Raw genomic sequence first — 13,808 nt, forward strand, 5'->3', positions numbered from 1 at the left:
TTTATTTTGATATAGTCCCATTTGTTTACTTTCTCCTTAGTTTCCTTTGCCTCAGGAGATGTATTTGTAAACATAGTGCTACGCAAGATGTCTGAGATTTTGCTGCCTATATTTTCTTCTAGGATTTTTATGGTTTCATGACTTACATTTAAGTCTCTTATCAATTTTGAGTTTATTCTTTTGTTTTATTTATTTATTTTTAATTTAATTTAAATTCTTTAGTGTTTCAAATATTACATGGGTCTCTTTTTCCCCCATTGACCTCTCCCCGGCTGCTCCCACCCACCAGCCCACGCCGTCACCCCGCTACGGTCTGTGTCCATTGGTTATGCTCATATACATGCATACATGTTGTTTGGCTGACCTCTTAAACGACTCCCCTCCCCACCCCCCACCTTCCCACATAGGTTGGACGGACAATCTGTTCGATGCTTTTAGGTCTCTGGTTCTATTTTTGTTAATCAGTTTATGTTGTTCATTATATTCCACAAATGAGTGAGATCATGTGATATTTATCTTTCTCTGACTGGGTTATTTAACTTAGCATAATGCTCTCCAATTCCATCCAAGCTGTTGAAAATGGAAAGAATTCCATCTTTTTTACAGCAGCATAGCATTCCATTGTGTAGATGTACCACAGTTTTTTAATCCACTCATCTGTTGATGGGCACTTAGGCTGTTTCCAAATCTTAGTTATTGTAAATTATGTGCTATGAACATAGTGGTGCATATATCCTTTCTGATTGGTGTTCCTTGGGATATATTCCTAGAAGACGGATTACTGGGTCAAATGGGAGTTCTATTTTTAATTTTTTGAGGAAATTCCATACTGATTTCCACAGTGGTTGCATCAGTCTGCATTCCCATCAGCAGTGCAAGAGGGTTCCTTTCTCTTCACATCCTTGCCAGCACTTGTTGTTTGTTGATTTGTTGATGATAGCCATTCTGACAGGTGTGAGATGGTAACCCATTGTCATTTTGATTTTCATCTCTCAGATGATTAGTGACTTTGAGCAAGTTTTTATATGTCTCTTGGCCTTCTGTATGTCCTCTTTTGAAAAGTGTCTATTTAGGTTCTTTGCCCATTTTTTGATTAGATTATCTTCCTTTTGTTAAGTTGTATGACTTCCCTATAAATTTTGGAGATTAAATCCTTATTAGAGATAAAATTGGCAAATATGTTCTCTCATGCAGTGTGCTTTCTTGTTTTGTTGATGGTTTCTTTGGTTGTGTAGAAACTTTTTATTTTGATGTAGTCCCATTCATTTATTTTCTCTTTAGTTTCCATTGTCCTAGGATCTGTATCGGTAAAGATATTGCTATAACATATGTCTGCTATTTTGCTGCCTACGGATTCTTCCAAGGTTTTTATTGTTTTCCATCTCACGTTTAAGTCCTTTATTCATTTTGAGTTTATTTTTGTGTATGGTGTAAGTTGGTGGTCTAGTTTCATTTTTTTTTGCACTTATCTGCCCAAGTTTCCTAGCACCATTTATTGAAGAGACTGTCTTGACTCCATTGTATGCTCTTGCCTCCTTTGTCAAATATTAATTGAGCATAATGGCTTGAGACTGTTTCTGGGTTCTGGGTTCTGTTCTATTGATCTATATGTTTGTACAGGTGCCAGTACCAGGCAGTTTTGAAAATAGTGGCTTTGTAATGTAGCTTGATATCTGGTATTGTGATTTCTCCAACTTTGTTCTTCTTTGTCAAGATTGCTGCAGGTATTGGGGGTCTTTTTTAATTCTATATGAATTTTTGGAGAATTTCTTCTAGGACTTTGAAATATGCTATTGGTATTTTAATGGGGATTGCATTGAATCTATAGATTAGTTTGGGTAGTATGGACATTTTAATGTTGTTGTTCTACCAATTCATGAACACAGTATATTCTTCCATCTGTTTATGTCTTCCTCTATCTCTTTTTTCAACGTCCTGTAATTTTCTAAGTACAGGTCCTTTACCTGTTTGGTAAAGTTTATTCCGAGGTATCTGACTTTTTTGTTGCAATGGTAAATGGGATTGTTTTCTTAATTTCTCTTTCTATGAATTCATTATTGGTGTATTAAAAAAGCCGTAGATATCTTGGGTTAATTTTGTATTCTGCTACATTGCCGAATTCATTTATTAGGTCTAGAACTTTTTTTGATGGAGTCCTTAGGGTTTTCTAAGTAAAATACCATATCATCTGTGGATAATAACAGTTTCATTTGTTTTCCAATTTGGTTGCCATTTATTTCTTCTTCTTGTCTGATCACTATAGCTAGCACTACCAGTACTGTGTTGAACAGGAATGGTGAGAGTGGGCATCCCTGTCTTGTTCCTGTTCTTTTTTTTTTTTAAATATATTTTTTATTGATTAAGATATTAGATATGTGTCCTTGTCCCCACGTTACCCTCTACCCCCCCCCCCTGCTCATGCCCTCAAGCCCCCCCCCCCCCTGTTGTCCGTGTCCATTGGTTAGGCCTATATGCTTGCATGTAAATCCTTTGGTTGATCTTTCCCCCTTTTCCCCACCCTCCCCTCCCCTCCCTCCAAAGCCCTACAGTCCAATCAATGCCTCTCCATTTCTGGATCAGTCCTTGTTCATCAGTTTATGTTGTTCATTATATTCCACAAATGAGTGAGATCATGTGGTATTTATCCGCTCTCCAGTTCCATCCATGCTGTGGCAAATGGTAAGAGTTCCTTTTTCTTCTTCCTCTTCTTAAAGAATACCTTTCAGCATTTCATATAATGCTGGTTTGGTGGTGATGAACTCCTTTAGCTTTTTCTTATCCGTGAAGCTCTTTATCTGACCTTCTATTCTGAATGATAGCTTTGCTGGATAAAGTAATCTTGGTTGCAGGTTCATGCTATTCATCACTTTGAATATTTCTTGCCATTCTCTTCTGGCCTGCATGGTTTCTGTTGAGAAATCAGCTGACAGTCGTATGGGTACTTCCCCCTGTAGGTAACTGACTGTCTTTCTCTTGCTGCTTTTAAGATTCTCTCTTTGTCTTTTGCTCTTGGCATTTTAATGATGATGTGTCTTGGTGTGGTCCTCTTTGGATTCCTTTTGTTTGGGGTTCTCTGTGCTTCCTGGAGTTGTAAGTCTATTTCTTTCACCAGGTAGGGGAAGTTTTCTGTCATTATTTCTTCAAATAGGTTTTCAATATCTTGCCCTCTCTCTTCTTCTGGTACCCCTATAATTCTGATGTTGGTACGCTTGAAGTTGTCCCAGAGGCTCCTTACACTATCTTCATATTTTTGGAATCTCTTTTCTTTTTTCTTTTTCAGTTGGGTATTTTTTGTTTCTTTGTATTTCAAATCTTTGACTTGATTCTTGGGATCCTCTTGTCTGCTGTTGGATCTGTGTAAATTATTCTTTATTTCAGTCAGTGTATGCTTACTTTCTAGTTGGTCCTTTTTCATGTCCTCCATGGTCTCACTATACGTATTGAGGGACTCATTAAATTTATTGGCGGTTTTCATGAAGTTCTTGAAAAACCTTATAAACGTGGCCTTGAACTCTATATCCAATCGTTTGCTTTCTTCCATTTCTGCCATTTGTGACCTGTTTCTTTGTCTCCGCATTTTGGCTGCTTCCCTGTGTTGATAGAGTGGCTTTGTGTGCTAGGTGTCCTGTAGGGCCCAGTGGCTCAGCCTCCCCAGTTACCTGAGGTGGACACTCTTGGTGCACCCCCTTGTGGGCTTTGTGCACAGTCTTGTTGTAGCTATGCCTTGGTTGTTGTAGGATCACTGGGAGGAATTGACCTCCAGGCCAATTGGCAGTGAGAATCAGCTGTGTCTGCAGTGGGAGAACTTCTGTGCTGGAGACACCCTTCTGGGGCAAGACTTGCTTCAGTGGGGCTTTGGTGCTCACTGAGACTGCACCCTGAGTGTGTCCCTTATGGATCTGAGGAGTTGTGATCTGGATGGTCCCCCTCTGACCACTGGGTACAGTGGCTCTTGGATCTAAGGAGGTGCTAATTTAGCCTCTTCCTGAGGTTACACAGCAGGAACTATGAAAAGAACTGCAGATTCCCCTTCCTTTTTTGACCCTTATGAGGCTCAGCTGTGAAGCAATGCAAGCCGCTGTGGGGCCTTGGGCCTTCTCTTGGAAGTTCTGGGTCTGTCTGGCCAGGCTGCAGTTAGGTAATTACAGGTTGCAAAGGGCCGGGGCATTCATATGCAAAAGCCTCTGCTGCAGCCTGGGTGGGGCGGGGTCTCAAGGAATCAAAGGGCGGAGCAAGCAGCTATGGCGGATTTTCCGCCCTGCCCTAAGGAGTCATGAGTCTCAGTGTCCCGGTAATGGCTGCAAGCACCTCTGAGGGAAAGCCGCCCTCAAGTTCGCCCGCTGCCAGACAGTCCAGTTTCTCCACGTATGTGTCCTGGGTCCCCAGAGACTTCCCAGAACCAGAGTTCAGAGCCGTCGGGAGCTTGTGACTCCCTCCGGATTAAAAAAGACAGCCGCGTCCTCAGGTGCCAGACCCTTTCCGCGCGCCACAAGCCCCCGTACCTCTGCACTTTACTTCCGCAGCTCCTCTGGCTCTCAGTGTGCTTTTCTTTCCTTCTAGTTGTAGAATTTACACTCAGCCATCCTTCCTGTAGTTCTGGATGATGTCCGTTTTGTGTTTTTGACGTATTTTTCAATTGTTGTGGGAGGCAGCAATTTCCCGGTGTTTATCTATGCCACCATCTTAGTTTCTCTTGTTCCTGTTCTTAGGGGAAATGGTTTATAGTTTTTGCCCATTGAGTATGATGTTGGCTGTATGTTTGTCATATAAGGCTTTTATTTTGTTGAGATATGATCTCTCTATTCCCACTTGGCTTAGAGTTTTTTTGTTTGTTTGTTTGTTTTTTATCAAGAAAGGGTGTTGGATTTTGTCAAATGCTTTTTTCTGCATCAATTGAAATGAATCTGTGATTTTTATCTCTCAATTTGTTTAGATGATGTATCAGTTTGATTGATTTGCAGATATTGTACCATTATTGCATCTCCGAAATAAATCCCACTTGGGGATGGTGTATGATCCTTCTAATATAATTCTGGATCTGAATTGCTAGAATTTTCTTGAGGATTTTAGCATCTACATTCATCAGAAACATTGGCCTGTAATTCTCTTTATTCATAGAAAGAGCTTAGAAGTGTTCCTTAACCTTGAATTTTCTGGAATAATCTCAGGAGAAGGTTTTAGTTCTTCTTTGAATGTTTGGTAACACTCCCCTGTGAAGCCTTCTGGCCCAGGACTTTTGTTTGCTGGAAATTTTTTTGAGTACTGCTTATATTTTCTCTATAGTTATCAGCCTTTTCATTTTTTTAAATTCTGATTGAGTTTTGGAAGGTTGTATTTTTCTAGGAATATGTCCATTTCTTCTAGATTGGCCAGTTTGTTGGAATAGAGTTCTTCATAGTATCTGTTTACAATCCTTTATTTCTGTGGGGTCTGTTGTTATTTTGCCTCTTTCATTTTTGATTTTGTTATTTTGTTCCTCTCTCTTTGCTTCTTGGTGAGCCTGGCTAGAGGTTCATTAATCTTATCTATCCTTGCAGAGAACTAGCTCTTGGTTTCATTGATCTTTTATATATTTTTTTGTTTTGTTTTTGTTTTTTGTCTCTATTTTACTTTTTCCACTCTTATTTTTATTATCTCCTTCTTTCTGCTCACTCTGTGCCTTTCTTGTTGTTCTCTTTCTAATTCTTTAAGTTGTAGAGTTAGATAATTTATTACCAGTTTTTTGTTTGTTTTTTGAGGTATGCCTATAATGCTATGAAATTCCCTCACTACTGCTTTCACTGCATCCCATAGATTTTGGATTGTTGTGTTTTCATTGTCATTTGTTTCCAGGATGTTTTTAATATCTTCTTTGATCTCTTTGGTAACCCAGTCATTGTTTAATAACATGCTATTTAGCCTCCAAGTGTTTGAATTTTTTGAATGTTTTTATTGTAGTTTATTTCTAATATTATGCCATTGTGATCTGAGAAGATGCTTGATATGATTTTAGTCTTCTTGAATTTGGAGAGACTTTGCCTGTATCCCAATATTTGGCTTATCTTTAAAAATGTCCCATGTACATTTGAGAAGAATGTATATTCTGTATCTTTGGGGTGAAATGTTCTGAAGATGTCAATTAATTCCATCTGATCTAGGGAGTTGTTTAGGATTGCCGTTTCTTTGCTGATTTTTTTGTCTATAGGATTTATCCAGTGATGTCAATGGGATAAAAAAGTCCCCTACTGTGATTGTATTGCTGTCGGTCTCTCCCCTAATATCTTTTTTTTACTATGGTTGCAACCATAGAGGGTTTTTTTTTAATGCATTTGGGTGCTCCTACATTGGGTGCATATATGTTTATCAGGGTTATAGTTGCTTGTTGGATCAATCTCTTTAGTATTATGTAGTGACTTTTGTTGTCTCTTGTGATGGCCTTCACTTTGAGGTATATATTGTCAGATATAGGTATTGCTACTCCAGCTTTTTTTTCTTTCCATTTGCATGAAAAAATTTTTTTTCCCATACCTTCACTTTCTTTCTGTGTGAGTCTCTTGTTCTGTGGTGGGCCTCTTGTAGACAGCATATAGTTGGGTCATGTTTTTGTATACATTCATCTACTCTATGTATTTTGACTGGAGCATTTAATCCATTTGTATTTGATGTTATTATTGATAGGTACTTATTTATTGCCTTTTAAATTCTATATGGCTATGTTTCTCTCTCTGTTTCCTCTTCTCATTACAACAGTCCCTTTAGCATTTCTTGTAATGCTGGCCTGGTGGTGATGTATTTCTTTAGTCTTTTTTTTTTTTGTCTGGGAAAGTCTTTATTTGTTTGTCTATTTTGAATGATAGCCTTGCTGGATATAGTAATTGTGCTCTCAGATCCTTGCTTTCCATTACCTTAAGTACTTCATGCCATTCTGTTTTGGCCTGTAGAGCTTCTGAAGGGAAATCAAGTGTCAGATTTATGGGAACTCCTTTGTAGGTAATAGTTTGTTTTTTCTGTTGCGACCTTTAAGATTCTCTCTTTCTCTTTAATTTTTGGCATTTCAATTATGATGTGTAAGGGTATGGGCCTGTTTGGGTTCTTCTTGCTTGCGGTTCTCTGTGCTTTCTTAACTTGTGTGACTTTTTCCTTTACTTGGTTAGGGAAGTTTTCTGCCATTTTTTCTTCAAACACGTTCTCTATCCCTGTCTCCCTTTCTGCCTCTTCTGGCACACCTGCTATTCTAATATTGTTACATTTCACATTGTATCACAGCTCCCTTAAGTTTTCCTGATGTTTTTTAATTGTTTTTTCTTTTTGGTTCTCTGATTGAGTGATATTTTCAACTCTGCCTTTTAATTCACTGATTCAATCCTCAGCTTCCCCTAATCTGCTGTGAATTCCTTCCAATATATTATTTTTGTGTGTGTTATATCATTCTTTATCTCCGGCTGTTCTTTTTGCAGGGTTACTGTATCTTTTTTTCATGCTATTGAGCATTTTTATCATCATTACTCTGAACTCTTTTTCAAATAAATTTCTTATCTCTGCTTCATTTATCTCTTCTTCTAGAGAATTCTCTAGTTCTTTCATTTGGGGTTGTTTCTCTGTCTCCTCATTTTGGCTGTCTGTTTGCATTTGTGACTGTGTATTATTTAGATCAGTGATGGCAAACCTTTTGAGCTTGGTGTGTCAAAATTTTGAAAAACCCTAACTTAACTCTGGTGCTGTGTCACATAGAGAAATATTCATAATTTTTTTTGATATTTGCAACCATAGTAAAAAAAAGATTTATATTTTTGATATTTATTTTATATATTTAAATGCCATTTAACAAAGAAAAATCAATGAAAAATATGTATAAAATGAACAAAAACAGGAAAACAATGTACATTTAGGAAAAAATAATAAAAAATGATAATCAAATGGTACGAAAACTAGAAATTAGTGACTTTTTTTGTGCTGAAGTTTGTCTGCTAATTCTTTGATTGCAGTTTCATACTTGGTGCACTTCAAGGCCAAGCAAGTGCCACTAACTTCATCTGTTAGCAGGTTTCTTTTGTTCGTTTTAATATTACTTAATGCTGAGAACAAAGTCTCAGAAAAATGTGTTGATGAAAAAATTGTTAGCAAAGCCATCGCTAGATTTTTTATGTCGCTAAAAGTGTCAGGTACTCTGTTGCAAGCACTCGAAATTTCTTGTTCGTAGTTGCACTCTTCATTATTCAAAAGATTTTGTTTCAGATTTTCAAGTTTCAACCTTAAGTCAACAAACACATGAGACCAATTGCTACCTTGAAAATCTGCAAGTTACATCTCTAAATCGTCAATTTGCATCTATTGGAAATCCTTTAATTCCAAAGTACTATAAATAAATACATCTGGATACTTAATTATCTTAACGGTCTGTTCTAGGCTTCTAAATTGGTTGAATCTTTCACTGAACTGTTCAGATAATGAGTTTACTATATTCTGGTACATAAGTATGGACTCCATTACACTCGTTGTAGTGGCCTTCTCGAAATACTTTTTTATCCCAGGAAAATACTTATAAGTTTTAGTTTCAATATCTCGCTTGAAAATTTTAAGTTTACTTTCAAAAGATTTGATGTATCCAAACATAACGTCAATACTTTGTAATTTTAAGTTCAGTTCATTCATATGAACAAAGAGATCTGTAAAAAACATCAAATTGCTGACCCACTTACGATCATTGATCTGAGGAAAGTTTGCCAGATCCTTTTTCTCAATAAATACCATAATTTCTTCAAAGCACTCCACAAATTGCTCAAGTACTTTACCTCGACTCAGCCATCTCACATTATTGAACATCAGTAGTCCACTGTAGGTTGAATCAACTTCCTGTAAAAGTGCAGAAAATTCTCGCTTGTGAAGGGGTCGAGAAGCTATAAAATTCGCAATTTTTGTTACAACTGATATTAAATCATTCAATTCTGAGAATCCCGATTTGGCACACAACACCTCCTGATGGATAATGCAATGAAAAGGTACAAGTGGATGTCTAATAGCTTCCAAAAAGAATTTCAGGAATCCTACATTTTTCCCACCATATTTGGTGCCCCATCTGTCGTGACTGACACAATTTTAGAGATATCAATGTTTAGGTCACTGAATGTTTTTATAACAACCTTACATATTTCGTTTCCTGATGTACTTATTGGCACTGATTCTAACTTTATCAACTCTTCTCTCATTGTGAGGCCATCAGAATATCTAGCAATAATGGCCAACCAAGCATTTGATGTGACATCAGTAGTTTCATCAAGAGAAATTGAAAAATATTTACAATTTATTTCTTTTTTTAATTAATGTTTTACGTTTTTGTTAAGATCTATTATCCTGTCTTTGATAGTATTTCTACTGAGTGGTAACTCAAATTCTTTTATTAATATCATCTTTATTTTTCATATTGTGAAATAGAGCTGGTGCACATCTTAGAAATGTTTCGTTAATAAATTCTCTGTCACTGCAGGCTTTACCATGCTGAACTATGGAGTGAGCAATACAGTAACTTGCTAATGTTAAATTTGTAGAGCATCTTACAAATTTAATGATGGAATTTGATTGACTTTTATAGAGGTGTAGATGCCTAGAAATGTATTCCTTCCTTTCATTGATACTTTTTTCAAGACCTGACAATAATTAGTTTCAAAATGTCTCTTTAATTCCATGTTCTGCTTACTACCATTTCATTACACAGTATGCACAATGATCTGTTGTTTTTGTCGACAATCCCTTACATCTAGGTCCATATGTCTTGAAAGGGTAGGCTACTGCTACTTCCACTTCCTTTATCATTCAATCTTGCTTTTTTATTTATTTTTTATTCTCCATGACAAGGCTGCAAAAATGAATAAATATAAATCACGGCGTTTTTTATAAAAGGTTGATAGGTTTCTTATCTATTAACTTTTTGCAGTGTTGTTGCACTGACTCCTGGTGCAAAACAATTCAAAGATAGTATGTATAACCAACAAATATATGGTGCTGTAATCAATTATCCGACATGCAGAATGTCTCGCTGAGCACTGTTGCACTGTATTTCTTTTTCTTCTAACCCTCCCACTCCTGCCTCCTAACGAACATGGTGATCAAGTGCTCCGTTTGCCGAATGCATGCGAACGCACGGGAAGCTTACCTGAGGCATATGTTGACAATAACGAGGCCATTTCCAGAATTGGGCATTTTGTCACTCGAGTAAAAATAAAATGTCATGAGTAAAGATTAATCTCTTTATATTGCAATTCTTAACCTTTTTATATTAATGTCTATATTGGAACAATGTACCTTGGATGTTTTCACTATGTATCTTTGCTACGCAACACCGATGTACATGTTTACATCCGGTTTTAGAATTGCATTACTGATCATGAGTAATGTGAGTAATAATATTACTCGAGTGATGCCCAACGCTGGCCATTACGAGAGACATATATTTGAATTATGCAATTTTTTGTCTCTGTCGATGCGTGTCACCCAAAATGAGTTAGCATGTCACCTCATAGGTTCGCCATCACTACTATAGGTCATAGTAAGCAATATTTCAAAAACACATGTATCTAAGCCAGTTATTTCTTATGGGTATAATTTCCCTATATATTTTACTATGTAGTCCTTTTTACTATGGAAATTTTACTTCTAAAACGACAACCAAAATTATTATTATTTTTTTAATCCTTCAGATTTGTCATCAAGATATGCCAATAATTACTTACCTCCAAAAGAAGATACTTATGAAACAGAATTATTTCAATGGGAAATGAATGACAGGCTTCAAGTCTATGATATTAAGAAGTCTATTCCTAGAGATTATTTGGAAGTCAGAGGCACATTGGAAAATCAGAAGGAATTTTTCAGGCAAGGAATGATTATATATGAAAAAATGTCTATTTTCAATCAGCATACTTACTTATCTCAATATCCCACATGTAATTCTGAGAAGCCCTATAAATGTAAGGAATGTGGGAAGGCCTTTAGACGGGCCTCACACCTAACTCAACATCAGAGTATTCATACTGGTGAGAAACCCTATCAATGTAAGCAATGTGGGAAGGCCTTTAGTCGTGATTCACAGCTCAGTCTTCATCATAGACTTCATAGTGGTGAGAAACCATATGCATGCAAGGAATGTGGGAAGGCCTTTACTCAGAGCTCACAACTGATTTTACATTACAGAATTCATACTGGTGAAAAACCATATAAATGTGAACAATGTGGGAAAGCTTTTATTCGTAGTTCACAACTAACTCGACATCAAAAAGTCCATACTGGAGAGAAACCTTATGAATGTAAAGAATGTGGGAAGGCCTTTACTCAGAACTCACAACTTACACTGCACCAGAGACTTCATACTGGCGAGAAACTCTATGAATGTAAAGAATGTAGAAAGGTTTTTACTCAGCTCTCACAACTTATTCTACATAAGAGAATCCATACTGGTGAAAAACCCTATGAATGTAAGGAATGTGGGAAAGCTTTTATTTGTGGCTCACAGCTTTCTCAACATCAGAAAATTCATAATGGGGAAAAGCCATATGGATGTAAAGAATGTGGGAAGGCCTTTATTCGTGGTTCATTACTTATGCAACATCAGAGGATTCATACTGGCGAAAAACCCTATAAATGTGAACAGTGTGGGAAGGCCTTTATCCGTGGTTCACAACTTACTCAACACCAGAGAATTCATACCAATGAGAAGCCCTATGAATGTAAGGAATGTGGAAAGACCTTTAATCATGGTTCACAACTTACTCAACATCAGAGAATTCATACTGGTGAGAAACCCTATCAATGTAATGAATGTGGAAAAGCCTTTAATAGAGGCTCACTACTTACTCGGCATCAGAGGATTCATACTGGTGAGAAACCCTATGAATGCAAAGAATGTGGAAAGACCTTTAGTCGTGGCTCAGAACTTACTCAACATGAGAGAATTCACACTGGTGAGAAACCCTATGAATGTAAGGAATGTGGAAAGTCTTTTATTCGTGGTTCACAGCTTACTCAACATCAGAGAATTCATACTGGTGAGAAACCTTATGAATGTAAAGAATGTAGAATGGCCTTTACTCAGAGTTCACATCTTTCTCAACATCAGAGACTTCATACTGGTGAGAAGCCATATGTATGTAATGACTGTGGAAAGGCCTTTGCTCGTGGCTTACTACTTATACAGCATCAGAGAATTCATACAGGTGAGAAACCTTATCAGTGTAAGGAATGTGGGAAGGCCTTTATTCGTGGTTCACAACTTACTCAACATCAGCGAATTCACACTGGAGAAAAACCCTATGAATGCAAGGAATGTGGGAAAGCCTTTAGTCATGGTTCTCAACTTACTTTACATCAAAGAATCCATACTGGTGAGAAGCCCTATGAATGCAAAGAATGTGGAAAAGCCTTTACTCAGAGCTCACACCTTTCTCGACATCAGAGAATTCATACTGGTGAGAAACCATATCAATGTAAGGAATGTGGGAAGTCCTTTACTCGTGGTTCACAACTAACTCAACATCAGAGAATTCATATCAGTGAGAAATCTTTTAAATATAAGGAATGTGGAATAGACTTGACTCATAGCTCACAAGTTTATATATGAATTTGAAACTTTGTGATTAATAAAGAGATTTCTGTGATCATTAATCCATTATAATCAAAGAATTCTTAAAATGTGAATATGGGAGTACACTTTCTCATAAAACTCTGCATCAGTGAATTTATTTGGGGAAGAGTGATAATGTAATCCATATAGAAAAGTTTATTACTAGAAACTGATTAAACTTTAGTGAATTTTAATCAATAGTAATGTAATAAATATTAGAAGGCCTTCAGCCATAGCATGTCTTTTTAAGCATTATCTTGACTCTGTCAGTTGCTTCCCTTTGTGACATTTGTTATGATAACCTTTAGTTTAGTCATTTGTAAGAAAACTTAATACCTTCCTTATCACATTCTTGAAAGTATTATGTGAGTTGTTACATGTAAAGCTTTTAGAGCAGTGCCTTGGACATAGCATAGCACAAATATTAGCTGTTATTATAGTGTTAGATAATTTGCATGAGAGGAGGACACTTATGAGTATAATGAATATTGAAAAATATTCCATTTAACCCCAATTATTTGAATGGGGAACACTGTATGCTATAATAAATGTGAGGAAGCTTTTATTTAGATTTGATCCAATATGCTACAAGAGGAAATTCATACTGTATATTTTAAAAAACCACTGTAGGTTTAGTGAGTGGATTGTTGACGAGGTTTTAAGTGAATTGTAACAAAGTCCAAAAACTCATATTTTCTCTTTCTGACCACAATTCAAGAATATTATTTAGAAATGGATAACCATAATAAATCTTTCTACTAGGAACTTTTTAAAAACTTGGGTTTACAGATTTTGATTAACATGAAAATAAAAACTGACATTACAGACTGTTTTGCAATGAAAAAATGAGTCTATGTCAGAGACTGCTGTTTTTCTGCCCAGTATCCATTTCCCTTTTTTAGTAACTGAATTCTTGATTGAAAACCTATGTAAGATTTCCTTGCTGATTAAACTGGAAATGATATTTTGTATGATTAGGACATTTAACCCTTTTTCCTCTATTTTCCCTCTGTCTACAATGTGGACATTTAATCTGTAGCACTGACAGTTTTATGGGAACTTTGAGAATGGGTATTAAGGATGGTGGAGCAGAAAAACAAAATATACACCTCTGCTGATTTTATACAACAGCCACAACAACTTTGGTCTTCCTGTATTTCTTTATATAGAAATGAAAATAAACTTACTTATTGATACTATTGTTATTTTCTTGTTG

At 36.4% G+C, this 13,808-nt stretch overlaps 1 protein-coding gene across 7 annotated transcripts in view; it reads left to right on the forward strand.

Annotated features, from left to right (window-relative positions):
• Positions 1 to 13,793, forward strand: part of LOC132216951 (zinc finger protein 420) — an 88,224-nt gene extending 74,431 nt beyond the window's left edge. For all 7 annotated transcript variants that reach the window (XM_059666706.1, XM_059666705.1, XM_059666707.1 and 4 more), the window contains one exon: positions 10,674 to 13,793. In XM_059666706.1, coding sequence (XP_059522689.1) covers positions 10,674 to 12,589 — 1,916 coding nt within the window. In that variant the 3' untranslated portion in view covers positions 12,590 to 13,793. The remainder of the gene's footprint in view (positions 1 to 10,673) is intronic.
• Positions 13,794 to 13,808: the final 15 nt, after the last annotated feature.

This window comes from Myotis daubentonii, chromosome 15 (genome assembly GCF_963259705.1).
Source record: "Myotis daubentonii chromosome 15, mMyoDau2.1, whole genome shotgun sequence".
NCBI classification, from domain to species: domain Eukaryota; kingdom Metazoa; phylum Chordata; class Mammalia; order Chiroptera; family Vespertilionidae; genus Myotis; species Myotis daubentonii.